Source organism: Peromyscus leucopus, chromosome 13 (assembly GCF_004664715.2).
Source record: "Peromyscus leucopus breed LL Stock chromosome 13, UCI_PerLeu_2.1, whole genome shotgun sequence".
Lineage (NCBI taxonomy): Eukaryota > Metazoa > Chordata > Mammalia > Rodentia > Cricetidae > Peromyscus > Peromyscus leucopus.
Window position 1 is genome coordinate 44,221,821 of NC_051074.1, and position 26,838 is coordinate 44,248,658.

At 34.9% G+C, this 26,838-nt stretch overlaps 1 protein-coding gene across 4 annotated transcripts in view; it reads left to right on the forward strand.

Moving 5' to 3' along the window:
- Positions 1–26,838, forward strand: part of Erbb4 (erb-b2 receptor tyrosine kinase 4) — a 1,086,504-nt gene that overhangs the window by 773,886 nt on the left and 285,780 nt on the right. For all 4 annotated transcript variants that reach the window (XM_028870095.2, XM_028870094.2, XM_028870096.2 and 1 more), the window contains exons 13-14: positions 18,339–18,471; positions 23,436–23,529. In XM_028870095.2, coding sequence (XP_028725928.1) covers positions 18,339–18,471; positions 23,436–23,529 — 227 coding nt within the window. The remainder of the gene's footprint in view (positions 1–18,338; positions 18,472–23,435; positions 23,530–26,838) is intronic.

The window sequence follows — 26,838 nt, forward strand, 5'->3', positions numbered from 1 at the left end:
ATGATATTCTAAAACCCTGAGAAAGTGTGTTCTGACACTAGTGAAGGAAGGCCTTCCTCGCAGGATAAATGAACTTGCCAGAGGATGAGAACAAACTGGCCAAGGGCAAAAACTCCCTTTTTCTACATTACTTTTTGCGTGGCGCAGAAATGACCTGTATTTAGATTGTGTCTTCCCACCTCAAAATATTAAAAAAAAAAAAGAAGCCCTCAGAGGTATGCCCAGGTGTTTGGGTTTTAGTTGATTCTAAATACAGTCAGGTTGACAACCAATCATTGTATTGTCCTCTGGTCATCCTCTAGTGAAGCCTTATAGCTGTGTCATAACAGTGTTGACAGTGGCACCAGACATGAGAACTATTTAACAGATGTGAAAAGCATGTTAGACACAGCTTACATAGTTATAGAGAGGAAAGGAAAGGTGGAGGGCATGTATTGAGGCCCCTTCTTATAGGAAAAGACACCTTGCTGGGTAAAATGTCAAAACTACTAGAGAACAGTGTTGGTATTACCTGAGGGCAATCATGAGCTGATTCAAGCCTTCTGCATGCTAGACAAGTATCACTGATCCCCGGTTCCAGCCTTCCACCTCTTTAAAGTTCTACTCTCCTTTAATTCCATGAACTCCATTTGTTGCACCACATTCCAAAAACAGCAATACTCCAGAAGTCTAGCTTAGAGAAATTAATACATATTGTAATTATAGCTATTATTTTTATTATGCAATTATTTCTCACTAAAACAAATTGTGTCTATATATACTCCTATGTGCAGTTATTCTATGGTACAGTGGCACAATATTTGACTTAATGAAAATTTTTATTTGAGGGGAATAGAAAAGAAGAGTAAAATGTCTAGAGATTTCTTCTTTTGACATTATAAATTTCACTTTACTAAAATAGTAAATAGTAAATTTTCAAAGAGCACATTAACCATTTCTAGACATGGAAGTGTAAATAGGAAACTAGAGAATTTAGTGACCTCCATAGATCCTAATCAGGTAACAGTATAATCCTGAAAATGTATTCATTACATAATTTTTTACTTCCATACAAAATATTTTCCCTTGTATTTAAAATAGTTTTTTTCTTAAGTAATATTATAATTACAGTTTCTCCTGCTTATGTTTCTCCCATCTCTTTTCCACCTCTCCTCCCATCTGAATCTACCCCCTTTTTGTCTGTCATTAGAAAACAAACAGGCTTCTATGGGATTGTAATATGAGAAGACAGGAAAAAAACAAAAACTAGCGCATCATAATTGGAAGATAAAAAAAGCAAGCAAACAGAAGGAAAAGAGTCCTAACATGACATTATGAGACAAGCAAACTCCAAAGAAGCCTTTGAGTTCCTTTCTGTTGGTCATCTACTGCTGGGGGTGCAGCCTATCCTTGAGAGTAGTTTGTTTCCCCAGTGAAACTCCTTGGAAGGAAAGGAAAGTTTCAACTGCAAGTGGTTATCAGTTGTAGATAGATTCCACAGTAGGGGTGGGAGCATGTGTCCATGTCTCCTTTCAGTTCTAGGACTCAACCTGGTGCAGACCTTTGCAGGCTCTGTGCATGCTGCTTGAGTCTCTGTAAGCTTATATGTGTGTTGATCTTGTTGATTGAGAAGGCCTTGTTTTTGTGGCGTCCTCCATTCCCACTGCCTCTTAACACTCTTTCTGCCTCCCATTCTATGGGATTTCCTGATCCCTGAAGGCAGAACACCATTATAGATTAGAGGATTTATGACTAGTTTGGTGTTTAATTTTTCTCTTTCGTATCATGCAGAATACCTATACCTAACTGTACCAAAGAACGGGCAAGGGTAGAGATTCTGTTTAGGCATAAGCTCAAGTTCTTTATGGTCAATGAAGTGTATAGGTGTTGTCTTTAGCAATAAGGACTTGATGTCTTAGCACCAACCAGGGTTGTTGGCAGATTACCCTTAGGCCAACAACTCAATTAGATGTAATTCCTTCCTTGTACTAGAAAAGACTGAAAGCTTTACTCTGAGACATGAGATGTCCAGTTGGGTCTCTGTCTCAGTTGTGGTGGTGGTGGAGGTTGTGTTGTTGTTGTCGGTATAGTGGTGGTGGTATGTGTGTTTGCCTTCTTTTGATTTGCTTGTCTGGGATTATTTATTCTCTGTATTTTCTTGGTTTTGGTAAACCTCTTCAGGTGAGTTTTCTTTCTTTAATCTTCTGTATGACTGGAATAGTAAATAGATTTATTTAATTTTGGATTTATTATGAAATATCTTATTTTCTCCATCTATTGTCATTGAAAGCTTTATGTGTGCTAACATCTGTGGTCTCTTTAGAGCCTGCATAACATCTGTCCAGGTTCTTCTGGCTTTTAAAGTCTCTATTTAGAGAAGTCAAGTGTTATTCTTTTTTTTTTTTTTTTTTTTTTTTTTGAGACAGGGTTTCTCTGTGTAGCTTTGTGCCTTTCCTGGAACTGGCTTTGGAGACCTGGCTGGCCTTGAACTCACAGAGTTCCGCCTACCTCTGCCTCCTGAGTGCTGGGATTAAAGGCGTGCACCACCACCGCCTGGCTCAGGTGTTATTCTATAATGTCTCCCATTAGATGTTACTTGATCTTTTCCCCTTGCAGCTTCTAATATTCTTTCTTTGTTCCGTATGTTTAGTGTTCTGATTATTATGATGAGGGGAGTTTATTTTTTTATCTAGTCTATTTGATGTTCTATATGTTTCATGTTCTTTGATGGGCATCTTCGTTTTTAGGTTTGGGAATTTTTTACTCTATTATTTTGTTAAAAATATTTTCCGTGCCTTAGCTCTGGGTTTCTTCTACTTCCTCTATTCCTATTATACTCTTAGGTTTTCTTAGTATCCCAGATTTACTGGCTGTTTTGTTCCAGGAATTATTTTAGATTTACTTTTTCCTTGACTTAGGCATCCATTTTTTCTCTTGGATCTCTAATGCCTGAGAGTGTACTGTATGTCTCTTGTATTCTGTTTGTGAGGCTTGCCTCTGAAGTTCCTGTTCAAGTTCCTAATTTTTTTATTTTTATATTTCCCTCAGTTTGGTTTTCTATATTGATTCTATTTACATTTTCAGGTCTTGAACTCTTTTATTCATTTCCTTTCACTCTTTGTGTTTTCTTTAGGGGATTTATTTATTTCCTTTTAAAGACCTATATTATATCAAGAAATGCTATTTTGAAGTCTATGTCTTGTACTTCAGCTATCTTGAATCACACAGGTTCTATTGTGATAAGGTTGCTGAGCTATAATGGAAATATTTTGTTCTGACTCTCATTGATTATGTTTCTAATGCTGGCATATAGACATCTGGGTTTTGAAAACTTCTAATTCTTGGTGCTGTTATTTGGTCTTGTGTTTGTTGAGTGGGTGTTCTGTTCCTTGTCTTCTATTGTCCTTTCTAGTTCTTAGGAGAAAATGGTGACTGTATGTTGCCTGGTAGGAAATTCTTTTAGGATCCTAATAGCTGTTCTTAACAGAGATGCCCAGTAAAATGTGTTCCTAGGCATTGGAATCTGACATTTAGGAATTGTGATGGACTAGGAGGGGCTTAGGGGGTCCACAGGAGGGAGGAGAGCAGGATGTTCAACCAGGATCTAATTAGTTCCCTGGGAATGGGGACAGAGAGTGTGGAGAGTCTAAAACAGGTAGTATGCTACAGAGTGGGGGATGGGACTGGGGAATTGGTTTTGAAGAAACTCAACAGGATTTGAAAATCTACAGTCAGGCTACATTCCTTCCCAGCCAGCCCCCAGCTCCAACAGGGAATGCTTGCTGGAGTTGGGGGCCGGGGGAAAGTGATGTGTAAGGAGTGAGGGGATGGAAGTTTGAAGGGAAGATATTTGTGATCCATTGGAGATGACATAGGGTGGGTTGGCATTATGATGAATGACAGACAAAGTACTTCAAAAATAAAACCCACAAAATATAAAACTTAGGTAATGAATCAGGAGAAAAAATGTATAGTGATAATAAATGATTTTTTTTTTTTTACTTCAAATACTAAATAAATAAATGCAGTAATCGCTTGCTGTTCATGGAAGTCATCTCCAGTAGTCCACCACAACTCATACACTCACTTTTGTGTAAAATGGCATATCCATTACTATGCTTTAAATTATATCTACGATACTTATAATTAATTCAATGTAAACACTGTGCAAATAGGTGCTAAAGTATTGCATTTAGGGGATAACAATAAGTACCTATCTTTACCTGTTAAAAATGAAGGCAGCTGTTTGTCTTTTGATTTGAGGTTGATGACATCTACAGATACATAAACCACAGATACAGAGATCCAAAGTAGAGGCTGTGTGCAATTTTATATTTATCTATGTCTTTGTGTTTCTGACATTTGGAAATAGGAATTGTACCTCACTGAGCATGCATCTACCAAATAAAAATTGCAAAACTGTAATTACTTGCTAATCACTAAACTCCTTGGATGACCAAATGACCCCATTTTTTCAGTGAGTCACTCTGTTTCCTGTATTTAATTCAGAAGGAGTTGGTGAATAAGGAAGGAAAGCATATGACAGAGACAGGGTCGGAAGCAATATTTTCTTCATGCACTCTCCTATTTGTACTGGTAACCATGACAATGGCAACTGTAGAATAAATATTTTACTTTCTAAAATATCATAAGAAATTTGTTTCCTATAAAAATCTCATGCACTTGTTATCAAGGTCATTCTTGCTCTAATTTTTTGGTATGCAACAGATTATAAGCTCTGGGTATAATTTATGATTAATCATAATATAAAATTATGACTTCAGGCACTCCTGCTAAGAAGGAAGTTCTCTACCATGCTAACAGTTCTACATGGCCATGTTTAGTTTGCATACTCCTATCCTAGGCACACCATCTCAGTCCAGTGCATTTACAAAGTAGGTGGTTAGAGGAATTGTTCTTGGGATCAGATCACCTATGTTCACTTATAAATTAATCAACATTCCTCTACTTTTCATTAAACCAGGCTCAATGTGAACCTCAAGGTGCATAAATCAGAATTCAGTGTAAACAATATCCTTTGATGTAATCAGAAGATAGAAACTCTTAATTATGCTTCTAAGATCTCCCTTCCCAAATTACCAAAGTAAATACCAGTACACTGTTTTTGGTAATTCTTTCCTCATTTTATTTGAAATAGCACAATGTCTAATTACTAACAATGCCTCAAATGCTCTCTATGTTCTTTTCAAAAATAATTAGCAGTTACTGTTGCTGATTAGTTTCAAAAATGAGATCTCTTCTAATTTTTAACCTGAAATGTCTAAAGGCATGAAGAACTTCTCAGTGATAAAAGCCAGCCCCAAAGCAGGTTTCAGTTTCCATTTCACAGGACAGTGCTGTAACCTGACTTGCCTCTAGATGAGTGGCTACAATATTTTGAAGATAAAGCTGTTGAACATTAAAATACAGGAGCCTGGGCTTCAATTGCCAGAGACTCTTCTGTGAAGCTCTGTGCTTTGTGTTGCCCCCTGGCCCCACCCAAAGACCTTGGAATATCCTGACCAGCTGTATCATAGAATCTGACTTCAAATAATTGAAGATATGATCCAAATTATGTTAAAATGAAGTTATGCAAGTAGATTAAAATATTAATCAGTGACTAGTATACTTAGAAGAAACATGACAGTTAGAGGAAACACCATGTAACAATTTAGAGAGAAGATGAACATAATTGGAGTGATACAGTCATAAGTTAATAAAACCAAAGTGTGGCTGGCACCACAGGAAGTTAGGTCAGAGTCATGATCTGCCTCACAAAAAAATAATAAAGAAAGAAATAACTGCCTAAGACCTTGATTTTGCATGTTTCTGGCTTTGAAGTTTATAAAACATCACTTTTCTGTCATGTTAAGCCATGTAGGCGATGATGTTTTATCGGCAAAACTCTTGGAAACTAACAGAAACATTTGTGTTGTGTGGTCCCTAATTCTACATTCTTTGTATGTACCACACCATAATGAGACAGGTGTCTGTGGGAAACACTACTTTGTCTCTTATTACTTTCCATATCATGTGTTAGTTACAAGTATATGTAATGATGAGATGTGACCATTACATCTTAAAAATATGGTCACGTAAACAAGAGCTGTATGATGACAGTTGACATCCCAATGTAGATGGGAAACAACTTCAACTCTGGGATCAACCCAGAGATGAAGAGCTATGGGCAATAAATGGCTGCTTTAAAGGGAAGAATCAGTTATATCTATGTATGAGCCAAAGTTAGGTTATCCAATTCTAAGTGGTCATTTCTAGATACCTATATCTATACATAGGAGTAATACTGAATGAACTCATAAGGTTATATACATATATGTGTGTATATATATATATATATGTATATATATATATATATATATGTGTGTGTGTGTGTGTGTGTGTGTGTATGTGTGTGTGTGTGTGTGTCCACATATAAAAATAATAATTAAACATGGAGTCTCAAACTAAGAGACAGTAAGATAGCCCTGGAGGAACTGGAGTGGATGAAATGGAAAAGAAAATGAAGTAAATATTATATTCATGTATGAAATTCTCAAATGCTAAAATGGATAAAATAAAAAAACTTAAAAACATACGGACTGGACAATTAATTTCTTATTGTGGAGTTTTACTCCCTCAAAAAGGACTCAGAATAGGAAAATCTGCAGTTGAGTGACTTAGAACACATTTCAGGACAAATTTAGAAGACAGCATAAAACAGCAGACTTTTAAAAATATCCTTTAAGTAGTGTTTTTATTTTGTAATTACTAAAAATTCTCCCACTCAATAAAAGGGATATTTAATGATAGTTACTTATTGAGTAATTATAATACACATATAGAATATATTATGTTACTAGCTTTTATTCACTTACAAGTTTCAGTAAAATACTTATTTAACTTTCTACAGTTTAATATTCTTTCTGGGTGGTACTTTAGAATGTATTCACTATATAAGCAGTATTTGAAGATTTTTTTAATGTCTAATTTCTGCTGCATTTCATTCCTCTCAATTCCTACTTTCAGAGTTTCATGCCCAAGTCATAGCCAGGTGACAGGCCAGAGTTACTAAGAAACCTGAAGCTGAGCATGCTATCACTAACATCTGCTGTGGATGATTGACTGATACATAAAATGCTGATTGGCCAGTAGCCAGGCAAGAAGCATAGGTGGGACAAAGAGAGAGGAGAAGTCTGGGAAGTGGGAGGCTAAGGAGGAGAGACGCTGCCAGCCTCCTCGATGAAGATCAGGATGTAAAGTACCGGTATGCCTCATGGCAAGATATAGATTAATAGAAATGCGTTCATTTAAGATAGAAGAACTAGATAGCAAGAAACCTGAGCCATTAGGCCAAACAGGTTAAATAATATAAGCATCTGTGTATTTACTTCATAAGTGGGCTGCGGGACTGCCTGGGTTTCGTGAAACCCGGAGAGAAACTTTTCAGCTACAAACATCTGTTTCACCTTCCCAGTCTGACCAGTGGCATATTGCGGCGATCCTCCTTTCATAGTTTGTTCATGGAGCACCCATTGAATATTTTTAGACACTTCATATCATGTAAATGCAATAGTATCCTCCTCCTTGGTATTTATTTAAATTTTGTTAACCACAGACTTACTGCAGTACCACTTAGCATCTGCTCTGGAGGAAATAATGCCCCCAAGGATAGACACATATAATCCACAACCTTTGAATGTTACCATAAAAGACAGAGGGAACCCACAGATGGTGTAGATTTAAAGACATGACCATTACCCTAGGTTATCAGGATGAGGCAAGAATACAATCAAATGTGTCATTCATTGTTAGAGGTGAAATTGACTGTAGTAAAGAAAAAGATCCTGTGACCACAGAAGCAGATAATGTAATTATGTATCTGCAACTCATGGGATGTCAAAAGAGCCTCTAAAAATTGAAAGAGTCAAAGAAAAACTGAACTCATGGAGCCTCAAGAAGGTATTAGTCTTTATGTTGCCTTGAATGAGATACATTTTTGATTTTGTTATCCAGAACTACAAGACTATATTTATGTTGTTTTAGACAACTCAGTTTCTCAGGTTCTGCAGGACCAGGTGTTCAGAATCACCCACTGGGACTTTATACGTGCATTTGCTTGAGGCTGCTTTTTTCCTAGACATCTCCCAATCTTTATGAAATTAAAAGGATGATCCTGATCGACTAAAAAAGACCTTAGAGTTAAGAGTTCCACCTTCTATCTTCCAGATTTTGTATCATGGATAAAACTGATATGCTTTGATTAGGTCTTAACTAAATTAACATTATTATGTCCATTTCACCAACTGTCAAAACATGTTCTCAAGTTGGTCCCATTGATATGACTGGATGCATGAGTTTCTTAGTGAATCAGATGGGTTCTGTTGTTATTCTTGCTCTGTTTTGTTGTTGTTGTCTCTTGCTTTAAAAAAAAAATTGCCAATACTTTTACACAGCTCATTCTGCCTTTCAAGATAACCTGATAACCCAGCCCCATCTACTTCAAGAGCTTCCCAGGAACCTCTGCCTATGTTCAGCCTAGTCTCTGAAAACATTACTGTAGTTCCTTCCTTGGAATCTCTTCGCTAAAGTTGTAATTTATAATTGCCCATAGACCCTTCTGCTTTAATTCTTCCTGTTTTCTTAAACCTCTCAGCAGACATGTTGCTCATTCTGGTCATTGTCAAATGCCATCTTTTCAATAGTGAGAATAATGCTAAAATCTATCACCACCTTATACTGTACTGTCATGTTGGCTACCTATCAAAATTATGCAAATACAAACAAGATTATTGATCCACTATCAATGCACAGAAGTAGATATACCTCCTGTGAGGTAACAAATTTACATTGTCCATGATGAAAAGGGTTTCTAAACAAATACTTTTACTAGTAAGTATGTGAATACATTTTCATTTTTAAAAATTTCTTATCAATTAATTTGTTGGTTGTTTATTTAAAATGCCCAACTGTGTAATAAATACTATACTAATATTATGATCGTGTTCACCTTAATCCTAAAAGGGTGATATTATTCATTTTACAAAGCTGTAGCAGGAAAGTAATTGCCCGTGGCAACATGGCTCATGAAGCAATAAAGATTTGAACCTATGTCTGTCTTATCAGGAAAGCTTAACTTCTCTATATTAAATAAAGTTTTCAGCATTAAAAAAAAGATTAATGCTACCTGTCTAAATCCATTCTAAGTAAAATCCATGCTTCAATGTATGATAAATAATACCAACATAGTAGTTACATTTGCTCTACATTGAAAGAAAATTTTCCTGCCTTTGTGCCCGTCGACAGGTGCTCAATTTCAATATTTTTGAGCTAATCCATTTACTGTCACACATGCAGCACTGTGGCAAAATTCATTATTTTAAACTCATCTCTATTTTAATGGAAGCAGCTTCAATATTCTCTACAAAGGTCGCAATACTAAGCACATTATTATCTCTCCAAATGTTTAATAGACAGGTACAATTCAGACAAGATCAAGAAAAATCTCTTTTACAGCTTCCAGAGAAAACACAGAGAAAGGGAAAGGTTCCCTGATAACTACAATGCTAAAGTTTCTTTAGAGAGGCCAACAATGGCCTTATGAACTCTAAGCCAGTGAATGGGTCTTCTGCTCCTCACATGGTGAATGCTCTGGGAGGTCGGTCAGATGTGTGTTGACTTCTTGGTGATGATCAAAACTTTTCTCTCTTAAGAATTTCAAAGAAGAAGCAGCTTCCCCGGCCTTTTGTTTTATGCCTTTCAGAGGCATTTGCTTTACTTTCGCTTTATAGGAAATAATCTTCCAGTCTTCAGTTCCACCTAGTTGTTTGGAAAGAATGAGTCAAAAGTAGGTATTATGATTTTTGTTTGTTTGTTTGTTTTTTTAGTATTGCTTTTTTTTCATGAGGTTCTGTTGCCTTGATTCAAAGGTACTATGCTATTAGACACCAGAATAATAATAAGTAATAGAGAGTAGAATGGAGGTGGGATCTTGGTGAAGCTAAAACATTCAGGTCAAATAATGTGAAAGAACAGAAAATCCCAGCAGTTTTATGTTTCCACATATAGTAAACTTCTTTCACCTTTGAAAAGAGGGGAAGCTAGGTACAAGGATAAAATAGTATTAAACTTTAAAAATAAAATAATGCAGAATGGTAAAAATGGACCAAAAAATGAAGAACCACCATGAAATAGACAATGTTAAATAGATTCTGCAGGCTTGACTGCTCCCTAAAGAGGGAAACCAAGAGGCAGCTGAGAGGCTTAGAATTTGATACACAATTGATTTGACATATTGATTGTGAGAATAGGAAGACCCAAAGATAATGAATGAGTACAAAGACTCTGATTCATGACAATTATATACTATTGTTTTAAATTTCCCCATTGTCTTCACAAATTGTTCTCTTAATAAGTGAGGTGTTCTTCTTCATAATTCTGATAAAAATTTTTAATACCACAGAAAGTATGTATAAGCTTTATATATGATAAAATTGGAATATGAAAGTAACAAATACACATATAATGGATGTTCATATAAACAATATTATTACTTTTCATTAACGAAGAGCATTGATTCATATAAAAACATTCAATCATGCTTGATATATGATCAAACCACAGGCACCATATGTTAAGCAACACAATACTGTGAAAGAAGAAAGAAGATTCAGATGGATTTGAGAATTCGGATTCTAAGAGTTGACTGAATTTTCTTTTTCATGTGTCTCAAATATGGATGTCTAGGAACAGGCAACTTAAGTATGCCGACTTGTGAAGACCAAAAATACTACCATAAAGTCAGTTCTTTCTGCTCTAAATCTCAGAAAACTGAATCACCTAACATGATAGACACCATTTAGGTAATAATGGCTGTGTTCTGGATAAACTCTACAGGAAAAAACAAACAAACAAACAAAAAAACCACAGTCCCAACTTGACTGACCCAGACTGGCAAAGTAGTAGATTCCCAACAATAAAAGATTTTTTCCTTTACAAAAGGAAAACAAAGAAAAAATAGAAAGAACAAGAGCTGAACATGAAGGCACTCATATAATCTCAACACTGAAGAGGTTGAGGCGAGAAGATCAAAATTTCAAAGCCAGCCTGGACTATATACTGAGAAACTGCCCAAAGTTTTTTTTTTTTTTTTTTTTTTGTTGTTGTTGATTTAATTTGTTCTACAAACTTTCTTACTAAAAAGAGAAAAGTCCAAGTTACAAATTATGAGAAAAAGTTCTAATTAGATAAGAAAAATTATCAGATGCATAGATGATGATAGATAAGAAATAGGTAAGTAGATGATAGATAGATAGATAGATAGATAGATAGATAGATAGATAGATAGATGAATAGATGATAAATGGTTGGGTGGGTGGATGTATGGATGTATGAATGGAAAGTTAGTATATAAATGATGATTATAGATAGATGATAAATTTTAAGTAGATTATAGATAATAGACAAATGAACAGAAAGATTGTTATATGTAAATATATATTATATACACACATACTTATAACTGGTTAAGTGTTATTAAATTTTCATAGAAATTTGAATTAGATTACAATGAGATATCATAATATGTATTAAATGGAAGATTCAAAAAAGTAGAATATTGAATGCTCTACTATTGAGAATATAAAATGAAACAACTCTAGAAAAACATTTTGACAGCTTAAGAAATAAAATCTTACTGAAAATGATCCTATCATATAACCAAAATGACCTGAATAAAATAAAAAGAATATTTTTTCTTTTAAAAAAAAAGTTAAAATTACAGCCTCACAAACAAGTCTGCAAAATATTTATAGGATCAGTAATTATAACACTCCAGTGATGGTTGGTGTTCATCATCAATCTGATGAAGTCTAGAATCTTCTAGGAGAAAAACCTCCATGCACACCTGTGAAAAGCATTTGCATTAAGTCTCAGAAAAAGGATCTGGGAGATTTTCTTGTTTGTTTTCATTGAGATGGAAAGACTGACTGACTCACTGTGAGCAGCACCATTCTCTGGCTGGGATCCTTTACTATGTAAATGGAGAAAGGATACTGGGCATCAGCAGCTGTTAATCTTTCTTTGCCTCTTGTCTATAGATTTACTCCGATGTGATTTTTCCCACCGTGATAGACTATAACAATGAACTGAGACCCAAAATAAACCATTTCTTCCATTACACTGTTTCCTCCAATTTGTTATTCTGGCTCTCAGTTCATTGTTATAGTCCTATAACTCATTTAGTTATATTTGAGTTTGTAATAATTAAATTCTTGTATGCTTTAATTAACACTGAAATGACAAGATATTTTGTTAGACGTTATTTTGGCTGTGTCTGTGAGAGTGGTTTTGGATGACTTTAGTATTCGAACTAGTAGACTGAGAGAAGCAGTTTCTTCTGTTTACAATGGAGGGGCAATATCTGTTCCTTTAAGGATTAGAAAAAAAAATGGAGGAAAAAAACTTCTCTCTATTTACCTGTTTTACCAGAACATGGCTTTCTCCTGCCATTGGGAAATGACTGGGACCACATTACTGCTTATTCTCTGGGCTTAGACTTGAACAAAGCGTCTCTGACATTGTTCTTCTTGTATCCGAGGTCTTTGAACCCAGTATAGAATACATCATGGACAGGTGTATTGTTTTATTAGGCTTCTGCTGTGTGTGTGTGTAAATATATATGTTTGTGTATGTATGTATATATACATATGTATATATGCTAAATATTAAATAAATACTAGGTATATAGATATGCAAGCTATTGTATGAATACTAAATAAATAAACCAAAATAAATGGAAAAACTACTTTGGATGAGAATTTGACAGTTTCCTGATGGCTCACCATAATATTCAGTCATTTTATAGCTAAGTATTTACCCAAGAAACACAAAATTTTTCTTCGTAACTTGGATAGATATTCATGATATTGTAAGTTCTAATAGCCAAAAATGGAAAACTCCCTTAATATCTGCCAGTAAGTGAATGGATTAGAAAAATATAATGTATACACATAATGAAATACATGTAGGACTAAAAATGAGTGAACTATTAATAAAAAATCATGAACCATTCTGAATGTAATTCCATAGAGTGAAGTAAAAGTAATAAAAGACAGGCATACTGTACAACTCCATTTATAGAAAAATTTTTGAACTACAAATAACCATAGTAACAGACGTAACATGGGATTGTCTAAAGGAGATGATCAGGCATGAGTGGTTCTGTAGGTGAAATGAAATCTTTTAAAGATGATCAATACATTTATTTCTGGACAGTGGAAGTAGTTTGTAATTGTGTATACATATCGCAACAAGTTGTAAACTTTAGATTTAATCATATCTGGGCTGGTCATCTTTTTCATTGTTAAGATACTCTAGAAAAATCACATTAAAGGAAAAAAATTATTTTTATCTCACACTATCAGAAATCTTAATCAACTATTGGATCTAATGGTCTTAGGCTATGGTGGCTCAGAAAGTCATGGGGAGAGGATCATGTACTAGAATAAAGCTATTCACCTCTACGCATCCAGGAAGCAGAAAGAGAGGGGGAGAGAAGGGCTGTATAAAAGTTATACCTGCCAAGGGTACACTACCAGTGAACATCTTCTTTCTTCAACTAACCCCCCTTTTCTAATAGCTAGCCCATTCAGTATTAAGACATTAATAGGATCTTGTTTGGAGGTTCTAGTTGGGGAGCACAGCTACTTGTATACCTCTGACTGAAGACCAGTCCTCCTCTATTTATGGAACATACCTTCTTTGGCCCAGTGCATAGCTTCAGGTGGGAATAACCCACTTGATCTTTCCTTTGAGGAGATTTTAGTTCACAGATTCTCCCCAAGAATAATAGAATCAATAAATCAGGTACTGGCAGAAAATATTTTATCTAACTATTGTTACCAAATTCATGGTAGATCTAAAAATAATTTTATAATCTAATTGGCAATTTTCTTAGTCAGTTTTCTACTGCTATGAAGAGACATGCTGACCATGGCAACTCTCCTAAAGTAAAGCATTTCATTGGGGATTGTTGACAGTGTCAAAGGTTTATTCCATTGTCATCATGGTTGGGAAAATGGCGGTATGCAGGTAGACGTGGTGCTGGAAATTAGCTGAAAGTTCTACATCGGGATCCACAGGCAGAAAGAAGAGAAAGACACTGAGCTTGGCATGGGCTTTTTGAAACCTCAAAGCCCACCCCCAGTGACACACTTCCTCCAACAAGTCTACACCTCCTAACCCTTTCAAATTGTGCCCCTCTATAGTGACCAAGCATTCAAAGCCATGAGCTTTTAGAGGGCATTCTCATTTAATAACAAAATAGAGCCTGAAGAAAAGAATGAATATACAATTAGTGTTTGTGAGACTATGTAAGGATATAAAGTTATTGCTTTAGTTATTTTTTTTTTTAATTTTCAAGTTTAAAAGCGGCTGAGAGTGTAACTTAACTGAGGACATGAGTTTAAATCCTTGCACCAAAAAAATATTTTTAATTTCTGACTTTTTCTTTACATCTTTGCATTTTATTTTGTAATTTGTATAGAGTTAAATTCTAAAATGCCAGTGAAAAAATGATGACTTTTTTTTGTCGCAAAATGCTCACTACCCTTTGCAGTCTCAGTTACTGACATCTGCTATGATTATGTCAAAGTTATAAGTTGAACACTCAATAGTGCCATCTTCTATGTTAAGGTTCTTTCACATTATATAATGCTTGTAGAAATATCCATGTTATGAATCTATTCATAACTGGTTTTGTTTGTTTCTTTTCTAGATGGTATATTACAATTTGTTTATCTGGGTACTCATTCAAGTACACTTGTGTTGATTCCAGGTTTTGATGATTTTGAATATACTCCCATAAATACTTGAATACAAAAAAAAGGAAAAGATATTAATGGATTAACTCAATGATGAAGTTTGTGCTATCATAATCCAATCACTTTTCAATAAAATCACCAGCTAGATATACAGCGCTTGCTGGCCAACTCTGGTGGGAGTTAAACTTTACGTCTGAACCATACCAATATCATATGTTCATATAGGTCAATGTTCCTCTCTTTAACAATTATAGGAAAGATTATTCAGTTACACAGGTATAAAGTATTAATGTGTCTAGATAAATCTGTCAATCTTAATATATTACATGGACTAAAGTAAATAGCCCTTAGTCTTAGGATTTGAGCAAAGGTGATATGAATTGGACAGTTTAGGTTGTTGTTTTTAAACCACTCAACAAGAAAATATAAGCAGCTTACTTTCTCAAGTATATGCTGGAGGAGCTGATTTTCATGATACCTGGTATACTTGCAGTTCATGTTCACTCTATCCAAACACAAATCACAAATGCTTTTGTCTGAAAACCTATGTTTTGTGTCATGAGCTATTGCAGGCCATGACACAAATGCAGCATACAGCAATTGATAATTCAGATGTCAATTTACTAGGTGAATAATTCTTTAATGGGATAACCTAGTGAAGCAAGGCTTATGGACTACTGACTCTGAAAACTCTTGCTTCGGTCTGTAATTTCACATGTGCAAAAGCAGCTATGGTATCTCCTCACTACCATGTATTTTCATGTAATGTGTATATGTAATCTCATGATTGCATCTCAATCTTATGGGTGCGTATATTTATAGATGGTCAAGAAGATGACTTCTCATTAAGCTGTATATTTTTGATGTATAGAAATAGACTAGAATATGCTTCATATCTAGATCTACTATTCCTCATGGACTGTAAGACTTAGAAGCCTATTATCTATAATTAGTTAAGCTGACAAGGCATATTGGCATGTCTGTAGATAGATTGCTAGTTGGACTTTCACAGATTATACACAAGGATGGAATTACAAAATTTCTGGGTTATTGAATCAAAGTCCTTCAGAGACAATAGTGACCTGAATTGCTTGCCAACTTCCCCTGCCAGGTCCAATTGATAAAGGGACCAGTAGCTTTCCCTAGTACACTTTTAGCAATTAACACACTGCACAAACTTCTAATCTCAGTTTATGATATAAAATTCAAGTTCTGACTAACTCATTTTTTATTATTTAGGTCCCAAATAATAACTAGCCAATTAACCAAGTTCAGAGAAAAATAGTTTTATGTCCAGCTACCTGAAGATTCCACGGCCCAGGGAATGTGCCAAGTATCATGTGCCACCTATGTGCTGCTGTGGTAGATGGTTTTGCTCCTTATCATCTTTCAGGACATGTGCAATGACCTTGAGAGATAGCCTTGTAACTTTTCTCATTATCGCAAGAGTCTCCTGTTGGAAATGTGTATATAGCGATGTAGGAAGAAGAGCTAGGGAATCAGAGCTGAGAAAAATCAGAACTAGAATAAAAGAAATTGACCCACAGAACATGTGGGTCATGTTTTTTTTTTTCCTCACATAGATTGAAACTTATTTATAAAGACCCACAGATAAAAAAAAAAAAAAAAAGTTTGGTACTCTAGAAATACCCCTGAGATAAGAAAGTCCTAAATTAGATTTTTCTATGCTGTGGTTTATTCTATGTACCCTGTGTGTAGCCTTGGAGCTCGGCTCCATGGCATACAATAGTTTTATATTGGTAAAATTGGTGACTAATGGAAAGATAGGGAAGTTTTGTTTTTTTTTTTTTTTTTCACTTTTATCTTGAGAATTCTTAACTTTTCATGAAAGTCATGCTGCACTCCAGGTGCCTCAGGTAAGTTCAGATATGCAGACCAGGAATTGAAGTTTTGTTCTTATTCAATACATTGCATCCTGTTAATAAAATTGCTATGCACTAATACTATACTGGATAAACGTTTATTCTAAATGAGAACACCAATGGCAAAATTTAAGTAGAAAACTTAAAACAAGGCCTCCAAAGTCTTTGGTATTTCTCCATCAAAATCTAAACAACAAAAAATACTAAACTATGGCGTAGGCATAAAACTCTCAGGAATTACATAGGGTAATCAGATGATCATGGCCAGTTTGAACTACAGAGCAAGTTCAAGACCAGCCTAGGTAATTTACTGAGATCCTGTGTCAAAGACTGGGGGTATAGTTCAGTAATAGAGTGCTTGCTTAATATGTACAAGGTCATATGGTCCATTTCTATTAACTCTGAAAAACAAAACACAAGATTAGCAGTGGCCTAGAGGAGGGGTATCAGCAGATGAGAACCATAATAACAACGAGAATGGAGCGCTATATATATATAAGACTATTGTTAATACTTTAATTGGTACATTTCCTCATGAGTAATTAATTATTTCAGTTTGCTGAATATTCTTTGTACATGTTTCTATATGTGGCCTAACTTTATTAACACCGGAGTAATATAGTGGAAGATACCTGTAAAATTATTTTATTTCTATTCATAACTTTTAATTTACTCATTTATTGTGTGTTGTGCATTCATATGTGTACATACCAAGGTTCCTGTGGTAATCAGGGAATTGCTTGGGTAGTCAGATCTCTTGGATGGAATGCAGGTCATCAGACTTGGCAAGTCCTCCTAACCAATGACCCATTTTTCCTATGCTATTTCTATAATTTCTCCGTCTTCCTATATCCTCTATATCTTACTCACTGCCCCTTACTTTAAAAATAATTTTGCTAATGATATAATTCTTCTACCTCTTTCTGAAACCCCTCATATAGAGTTGAAATGAGGTATATTTGGTGTATTAGTGAGACAAAATTTTGGCTTGGAAAAGGCATCATTTGCTCTTTACTTTGGATAATTTGTATCAACCACCTGTTCTCCCTTTGTGTTTAACTAGATAAAAAGGATTTTGTTTAGACTTGTGGAAAAGGCTACTTTGCTATGTGGAATAAGTTGAAGGAAGAATGGAGGATGGCATTTGGGCAGGCACCCAAAGTAGTTTGACCCTTAACTCTTTTTTTTTTTTTTTTTTTTTTTTTTTTTTTTTTTTTTTGGTTTTTCGAGACAGGGTTTCTCTGTGTAGCTTTGCGCCTTTCCTGGAGCTCACTTGGTAGCCCAGGCTGGCCTCGAACTCACAGAGATCCGCCTGGCTCTGCCTCCCGAGTGCTGGGATTAAAGGCGTGCGCCACCAACGCCCGGCGACCCTTAACTCTTAAACTAACTCATTGAAAACTATTCAGAACACTGTATTCATATTTTATGCATATATGTATGTGTCAGTAATAATAAAAAAATTCCATCACAATTTGAGAGGGTAAAATAGGAACTTGGAATGATTTTAAGGGAGGACAGGGAAAGGGGAAAGTAAATATAATTATATTTTAATTAAATATCCTTTTTAATAAAAAATGCTATTCAGCTTGTTTACAATGGATAATAAGTTTTAACATATCCTTTGCTTATTTCCTGTTGATTTTGGTGTGTCTTGCAGCTGCTGAAGGGATGGTGTGCAATCACCTGTGTTCAAATGATGGCTGTTGGGGACCTGGGCCAGACCAGTGCCTATCATGCCGGCGCTTCAGCAGGGGGAAAATCTGCATAGAGTCTTGTAACCTCTATGATGGGTAAGAGACCACAATGCCACCTGAAACTCATGAGCTACTGATGAAAGCAAAAATCTGAGCTTTAGAAAAAGGGTAAGAATTTAGAAGGAGTTTATCAAGATTTTTTTCAAGAGCACCTGTGAAGCAAGAGAAGAGATGCAAAGCTGTCTTAAAGAAAACTAATTTTCACTTGAAATAAGAACTCTAGTACTTCCTTCCAATTTTCACCTAGCATGATGGTAGAGCTCCTGATTTTTCTCCACCCCGGTTGAGTGGCCTTATTTCCACCTGAGGAACAGCACATGTCTCTATGTCTTTGACTACTGGTGAGGGCTGTAGAAAAACTACATCTATGATTTACGTTGAAGAGGATTTGAAATGTGCTCTGCTGCTTCCTAAAAAGCACTGCTTTAACCAGTACTTTTAATTTCCTGTGGTTCTACAACCATCACATTGCCTGCAAGAAAACCTAGTATCCATCCTCTGCTGTGGCATTTCATGCCCCTAAAAACACTCTATCATAGCACAATTTTATGCATCATAATTGCCCTTCATCAGTGTGGTAATACATTTCTCAGGGCTGTTCCTAAGTCAGTTTTTTTTTTTTTTTTTTTTTTTTTGGTTTTTTGAGACAGGGTTTCTCTGCGTAGCTTTGCGCCTTTCCTGGAGCTCACTTGGTAGCCCAGGCTGGCCTCGAACTCACAGAGATCTGCCTGGCTCTGCCTCCCGAGTGTTGGGATTAAAGGCGTGCGCCACCAACACCCGGCCCTAAGTCAGTTTTTTCTTGTATCGCTCAATGAAACTACTTTTGGCAGCTTGGAAACTACAGTTTTGAAAGTCTTTGTTTCATTTCTTATGTTCTTCATGAATTTCCTCATTTTGACAACTAATTTCATGATAGCTGATACCACTAGTGTTATACTTCATGTTTGTACTATAAAAACATGTTTATCATATATATATATCTTCTTAAAAATGACACAGGAAATTTTTCTCTATAAAATGAGGTAACAGATGAAAACCTAAGTTTACATTAAAAGTAACTTAAAATAAGAATTTAATAATGGGAAATAGTTCAGCTTAGAACTTTGTAAGATATAACCAGCTTGTAACTTTAGTAATCAATAGATCCTGCCCCATGGGATTGTATTCAGGCCTCTTCATATTGCTATGGATGGATAATCCTCTAAATAAAGTACCTCAAATCAAAATACACACCTGTCTAGCAAATGATGTCATTAAAATAAATTTTACCAGAATTTAGTTCACTAAGCTCAAGTTAGCTGCAGAGAGACATTATTATATAGGCATGTATTTCTGAGGAGATGGGGTATCGAGAAATCATTTTCTCTATCAGCAGCACATGATGGACAATGAGGACAGATCTAATATAGTATCAGCTAAAATCATGGATTGACTGAATAATCAAATGAAGAGTAGAGTACAGGCAGTCTGATTCTTTCCAGAATGTTATTTTTCTTAAGTATTCTAGTATTACTATAGTCTGAAATATAAAACATAGAAATACATAGCTATATGTTCAATTCTGTGTTGCATTTCTACAGACTAATGGATGCAAAACAAAAACAAACATCAACAACGACAAAAATTGTGGCTTCTTGAAACCCAATCAGCTAGACTTTTTTATTTTTATTTTCGGATTTAACAACCTCTAGCTTTACAGCATTAAATAAAATATGTCAAAGAAATTTAAATTATTAAAGTATTTTTCATTACAGTAAACCCCATGAAATATAATTGTTTTAAAAGCATACTGAAGTTTGTTTTCAGTTCTTGTCTGCTCCGTGAGGATTTCTCAAACATTCCCCCATCTGCAGTGTCCTTTGATTTCTCTTGTCTTACCTAGGTAGCTGATTATGGTTGCCTTTGAGGAAAATGAATCTGCCTTTAAGCTTTATACTGATTTTTTTTTCTTTTCTTGTTTCTGTCTCCCACCTACTCTTCCATCCTTATTCCCCTTCCTCCCATCCCTTCTTTTGTCCTTCCTTCCTCCCTCTCTCCAAGTCTTCCTCCATTTCTTCCTTCTCTGAGGACTTGGTATGTTGCCTAAGCTTGTTTCAACTTCTAGTCTCACCTGATTTTCTTGCCTCAATTCTTCAGTAGCGAGGCCTAGGAGACATATGGCACCTCATTGGCTAAAGCTGATTTCTATATGAAAAATGGGAATATTATGGTGCCAACTTTATGATTATGTGAAATGAAAGGTGCTTAATAATGTCTTGTTAAAGTACTTGCTATGCATATCATTATCATGATTTCCCATTTTCTAGTTAATCTGAGTTTATTAAATGGTTGAGTAAAATATTTTATCTTAAAAACTGATTAAACCTGTCAAATAAAAACACATGTATAAAAATTAGAAGTCTGTTTATAAATACAGGATTTTTGCATGTCTGTGCAAAAAAGAAAGAAAGAAAGAAAGAAAGTCAAACAATTCAGTGTAATTTGTATCCAAATTCAAGTGAGAAAGTAATTACAGTGAACAATCAAAATGGGAGAGATGTTAGTTATAATGGAACCTTGAAACCCCAAAGCTTTTCCTATCTAGCATACATTCTAAGTCCTTGAGATCAACACAAAGCCATCAGTGTACCAGTCAATGATCTTTGATGGAAATTACATATTTAAAAATCATACCTGAATAAAACATAGTTTCTCCTTTTATAGAGGATAGTTAGTAAACTAAATGTCAAGTGTTTAATTCTCCAATAATACTATTGGTATAAGATGTAGATTTTAAAGACTCGGTTTTATAGCATTCACTCCAGGTCCGAATATTGACAATGCTAGCACATTAGTATCATAGACTGTAATTTGTTAAGACATATACACATGCGGGGAACTCTGCAAAAACCACAGTTAAGTCACTGGGGGATGTAGAATAAGAAGAGTAATGGAGGCTACAACAAAGACCAAAGGCAGAGTAACTCTCCAAGACTTCAGGAAGGAGCTCTGATGAAAGCAGCAAGAAGTCAGGAGCCCTGAAATGAAATTAGGAAGGAAAGGTGCTCATCTCTCCATTGCTCTTGTGACATTGTGTTTACTCTTTACTGGGCATGTGGAGAGGTACACATTGGGTAAAAGAATGGGAAAAACACAGACTATGCTTTATTAGCAAGCAACTTACATTCTTCATTTGTCACCATAACCCTTTAATGACCAAAGACTCTATTATCTCAAACTGGTAACTCTCTTAAAATTTCATTATACATTATTTGTAACTTGTCATCGATTTAACTGCCCTTCCTTTGGGTCACTTTCACTTTTTATTCTAAAGACTTCTTCAGTTAAGGACTTTCTATTTCTCATAGTTAATGAAACATAAAAAGAAGGCTTGTTTTTATAACTAAGGTTTCAAACCAGAAAATTCATTAAAGATTTGATCTAAAACAAATTAATATCTGACTGTACAAGTACTAAAACAATGCGGGTAAATGTTTTTATACAGATAATCTACCAATGCTCTATTATTTGAAACCATATTTAACTCCTATCCCTTTGAAGAAAGCATAATGGCATATGTGTGTGAAAATTCCTAAGGAAGCCCAATAAATTATACCCTAATTTTAGAAATTAATAAAATAGAAATCTAGATTTAGAATTAATTTAACCAACAGAATATACAGTTTACCCTTTGGAATCTCATTGTTTATTAAGACTTTATGTCTTCAAATGAGAAAAAGGTAGTGATAGCTTTAGGGAAGAAAATAATTTAGAATTTAACATCTAATTGATTTATAATTACACTATTCATATTGGTGTTGGTTTAAAAAATGGGTTAGGAAACAAAGACAAAAATTATGAATAAATTAGATATACAAATTTACTTAATGACCTACTTTGTTAATGACTTCTAAGTGACACTAAATTTTTTTACCGAATATTTTATTTTTATTTTAGTGAAAACAATGTAATTTTAACATAGTATAGATGATTGGTTTTCAATTATCAAAGTAAAATATTTATATTAGACTTCAAATGCAATAATTACATCTTTTTTTTTTTTTTTTTTTTTTTTTTTTTTTGGTTTTTCGAGACAGGGTTTCTCTGTGTAGCCTTGCGCCTTTCCTGGTGGCTCTGTAGACCAGGCTGGCCTGGTACTCACAAAGATCCGCCTGGCTCTGCCTCCCGAGTGCTGGGATTAAAGGCGTGCGCCACCACTGCCCAGCTAATAATTATATCTTTAAAACCTATAATATATAAATAGACAGAAAATGTAGTGATATAGAGACAGTCACAATCAAGGTAAATTACAATTATAAAGTTTTTCACCATATACATTAAAATAAACTATTTCTTGTTTTATTCCTTATAGAATTACTTCAAAAAGAATTTAGACTAAAAGGAATTTTGTGATATTAGATCAATAATCTAAGAAAATAAAATCTAGCATAAAAAGATATTTTTCTCTAATTCTCTAAGGCAGATGTTTTAAAGGAAGATAAGATATCAAAGCCTGTTTTGAAGTTTAACCAAAAGTAATTTTAGTAGTCTTTCAACTTTGAAGGACAGGGTTGGAGAACATTTACATAGCCCAGCAATTAAAAAACTATAGTGGTTTAGAAATGCAAGCTTCCACCAAGAGTAAGTAGTATTTTATGTAGAAACAAGCAGATATTGTCTTACTCAAAGAGGTAAAAGTGAATCTGCTGTGTCATCAAAAAAGATTATTTTCTGTTTTGTGAAAGTGCTAGAATCTCTCTGACAGGAGAGAGCTTTCCAGAATGAGACAATCGTTGAATGCAATCAGGAGCAAGGAGAACCATATGGCTGCTGTATATCTTTTCTTTTCATAGAAAGCGTCCTCCTTAATGCATAGGAAAATGCGTCTGTAGCTCCTGGCACATTAGAGAAACGAACTCAAGAATTTACACTGCCAGTAGGACTCTTAGCAGATGTTGCCTCATTTGTTAAGTTGATAGCTTGTTTGCTTACACCTCCTCACGCACTTGATATTTTCACAGGGAATTTCGAGAGTTTGAAAATGGCTCCATCTGTGTTGAGTGTGACTCCCAGTGTGAGAAGATGGAAGATGGACTACTCACATGCCATGGACCGGTAAGCCTAAAAGTGTTAATGGGTGTGTTGGCTTCTTTGGTATTATGTATACAAATGTTTTGTCATTGCTATGGGTCTATCTATCTTTTAAATTGGTGTTTATAGGATCCTGAGGGGAAATGTGTTTAATATTTCAATCTAGAAATATACAGTTTAGCAGGAATGATAAAATATTAGGAAACTGAATATCATATAAATATTTATTCCCATAATATTGTATTAGAACAGAAGAGTAAGTATATAGAGTTGTTTTGGGACATGACATACTGTTGAAAGAGAGATATGCAAGTGATCTACTTAAATGATAATAACTGAACTAATGAAAATCTGTATGGACGGTTTTTAAAAGCACAGATGAATGAGAAAATAAGATTATAGAAGTTCATGTTGCTTTGTGAAAAGTTCAGCATTGTTATTCAATGCCTCAAATGGCAGAATGGAGCATACAAGGAGGAGGAGCTAAGTGAGCTCCCCAAGCTAGGACCTAAAGCAATAGCCTTGATGCTGTATTAGAGAGAAGGATCCAACAAGTAGAAGTCCATTATGAAAGCCTTAAGGACCAAGAAGTTTTCTCCACGATTCAAAGCTCTATTAGGGAGAACATTGCTCTAAGTCTCAGGAAACACCCCCTCTCCCTTGTTTCCCAGCACTTGATTTTCTCTGAACAATGAGATCAGTCTGTACTTGTCATTAAAAAGTGATGCATTCATCCTTCTTCAGACAAGTATTTCGTTCTTCCATTACTGAGTCATCTCTTAGTATTAGCTTGGGGATCAATATTTGGGTATAAGCAAGAATGAAATCTAGTTTCATAAAAATGTATTTAAGAATCTAAAGAGCATACGTTTTCTATGCATGCACTTACATAGCCTTTAACTAACTTATAAAAAAAAAAATTATTGAGTCCTCCAATCTTCCATCAGGCCTCAGTGAGCCACTCTGGAACCTTCTCTAAAAGATATGGAAAACCCATGCATTCCAAGCACTGCCACAAGATCAATAAACATGTGAAAAGGCAGACCTGCGAGAAACAGAAATGCAGTTATGTGACATAGAGAATGAGAGTATAAAGGACAAATTACTGTTCCTTAGCCTCTAAGAAAGTATGTCCAAGGTCATTAGTAGTCAGTGTGTTTCTCCACTGAGAAAAGTCATGAAAACACAGCTGGACTCCTACATGAGACTTGCAGATTCCATAAAAAATAGTCTATTACAAAGGAAAGGAAGAAGTTTCCCTAGTCTGTTGGTAAAACCAGTTGAGGTGTCTACATGGGTTCCTTAAGGCTTATGTATTTAGGTGACTCTTTGGCAATAAGTCATTGAATGAAAACAAGGTTACTTTTAGAGTTTGAAAGCTTGAAAATAAATGATTACAATAACCCATATGTTGCTATTTCAACTGATAAGTCCGGAAGCATCCGGTGTCTCTAGACCTAGTCAATGCATACTAAACATAGGCTTAGGGAAATACTACTTAAGAAAGTGACTCACCAAGTTGACCATGTGCACACTGTTTAGTCTGTTGATTGTTGCAGGTGCTCCTGCACCACTGCTTCCCTGAAATCCCCTGCGACTTTCTGTGACTTAATATTTTCTTGACATGTATAATTTCCTGTTCCCTTCCATTCCCGCTCTTATTCTGAACAACCTCAAAGAAGCATTCTTACTTTGTTCAGTGTGTGATGTTTGTTTTAGTTCTTGCTTTGCATCAAACTCCATTGCTGGGTTTTGTATGTTAACACTCGTTCAAAAATATTTTTCAAAGAAGTCATTAGAGATGAATTTCATATTAGTCTTCTCTCAATGATTTTGTGTTTTGTATCTTGAAACTCATTTGTTTTAATATTTCAAACTTTCTCGAAGTTTTCATATTTCACAATAACCAAATGTTACTGATTAGTAATATTTCCAGTATAATTAATCCTACTAGTAAGAAATTAATTTGCTTAGGTTAAGTCTAAGTAATTATTCAACACACCATATTTTGCTAGAATAATTTCATAGGAGATATTTGTTTTAAAACGTTTGATGTTACAGGCTAGAAAGATTGCTCAGTGGTTAGGAGCATTGGTTGCTCTTCCAGAGGATCCAGATTTAATTCCCAGCATGCACACAGCAGCTCACAGCTCTGTGTAACTCCAGTTCCAGGGGGCTCTGTTGCTCTTATATAGACTTACATGCAGACAAAACACAAATGCCCATAAAAAGAAGAAAAAATCATGTTTCATGCATAAGATATCAACATATGTCCTTCATTCCTCTAATTGTATTAAACTAGTTTTCAAATGTCAAAAAATTTCAATGATCATGTTATTTACTAATCAAAAATGGGAATTACAAAGCTCACTGTATCATCTTTATAGCTGGGTGGGACTTAACAGAAATCAAACACACTTTGAAACATCTGTACTGCCTTTCCCCATATATTGTCTCTTCTTGTCTTCTAGGTGTTTTTCTCCATTCCACCAATGAAAAAATAATCCTGAAATTGCTAATGAATTTCTCATTATCATGAGCAGAATTAAAATCCCACTCTGAATGTTTAGAGCTCAGAGCACTCGACCATCTCTCCGTGTGCTTCTGCTTATCTGCCTTCTGCTACACAAACTTATATTAATGGATAGCCTGGTTATTAATTTCTCTTAATGTATATATTTGTGTAGTTTCTTACTTACATGTTCTCCAAAGGAATGGAGACAAATTACTTTTAAAAGATTTAGACAACTTTATAAAAATTAAAAGTCTGTGATGACACTCCCTGAACATGTATGAGAATCAGAGTCCCAATACCAACCAATTAACGGTCTTGATTTTCTTCAAAATTATTTGATATGAAAAGTAGATAGAGTAATATTTTTGTTCCATCATGAGACCAGATGACTAAGGTCATTCTGCAGCATGAAAATAGAGACTTGATATGTCAAGAGAACAAAGTCAAAACACTAGAGAGTTACAGGGGCAAGGAATATAAAAAAAATGAAATGAAGGTGGAAGAGATAGGGAGGAAGGAAAGAGAGAAAGAAGTGGTTTTTATTTGTGTGTGTGTGTGTATGTGTGTGTGTGTGTGTGATGTGTGTATTTGACATCACAGGGTTGTCAAAGTTTCCATAGTGGTAAAAATTGATGACTACTAATGTTTATCAAATATTGTTAAATCTGAGGAACACTATGACATTCCTCATTTAAAGTATAAATAAATTTAACCATAATGATCAGGGAGTTACTTCAAAAGTCAATGAGATGTGAAAATTCAACTCCATTGTGGAAGTTATGATTCCAAATTTTTCCTTCCAATCATTGCAGTTTTTC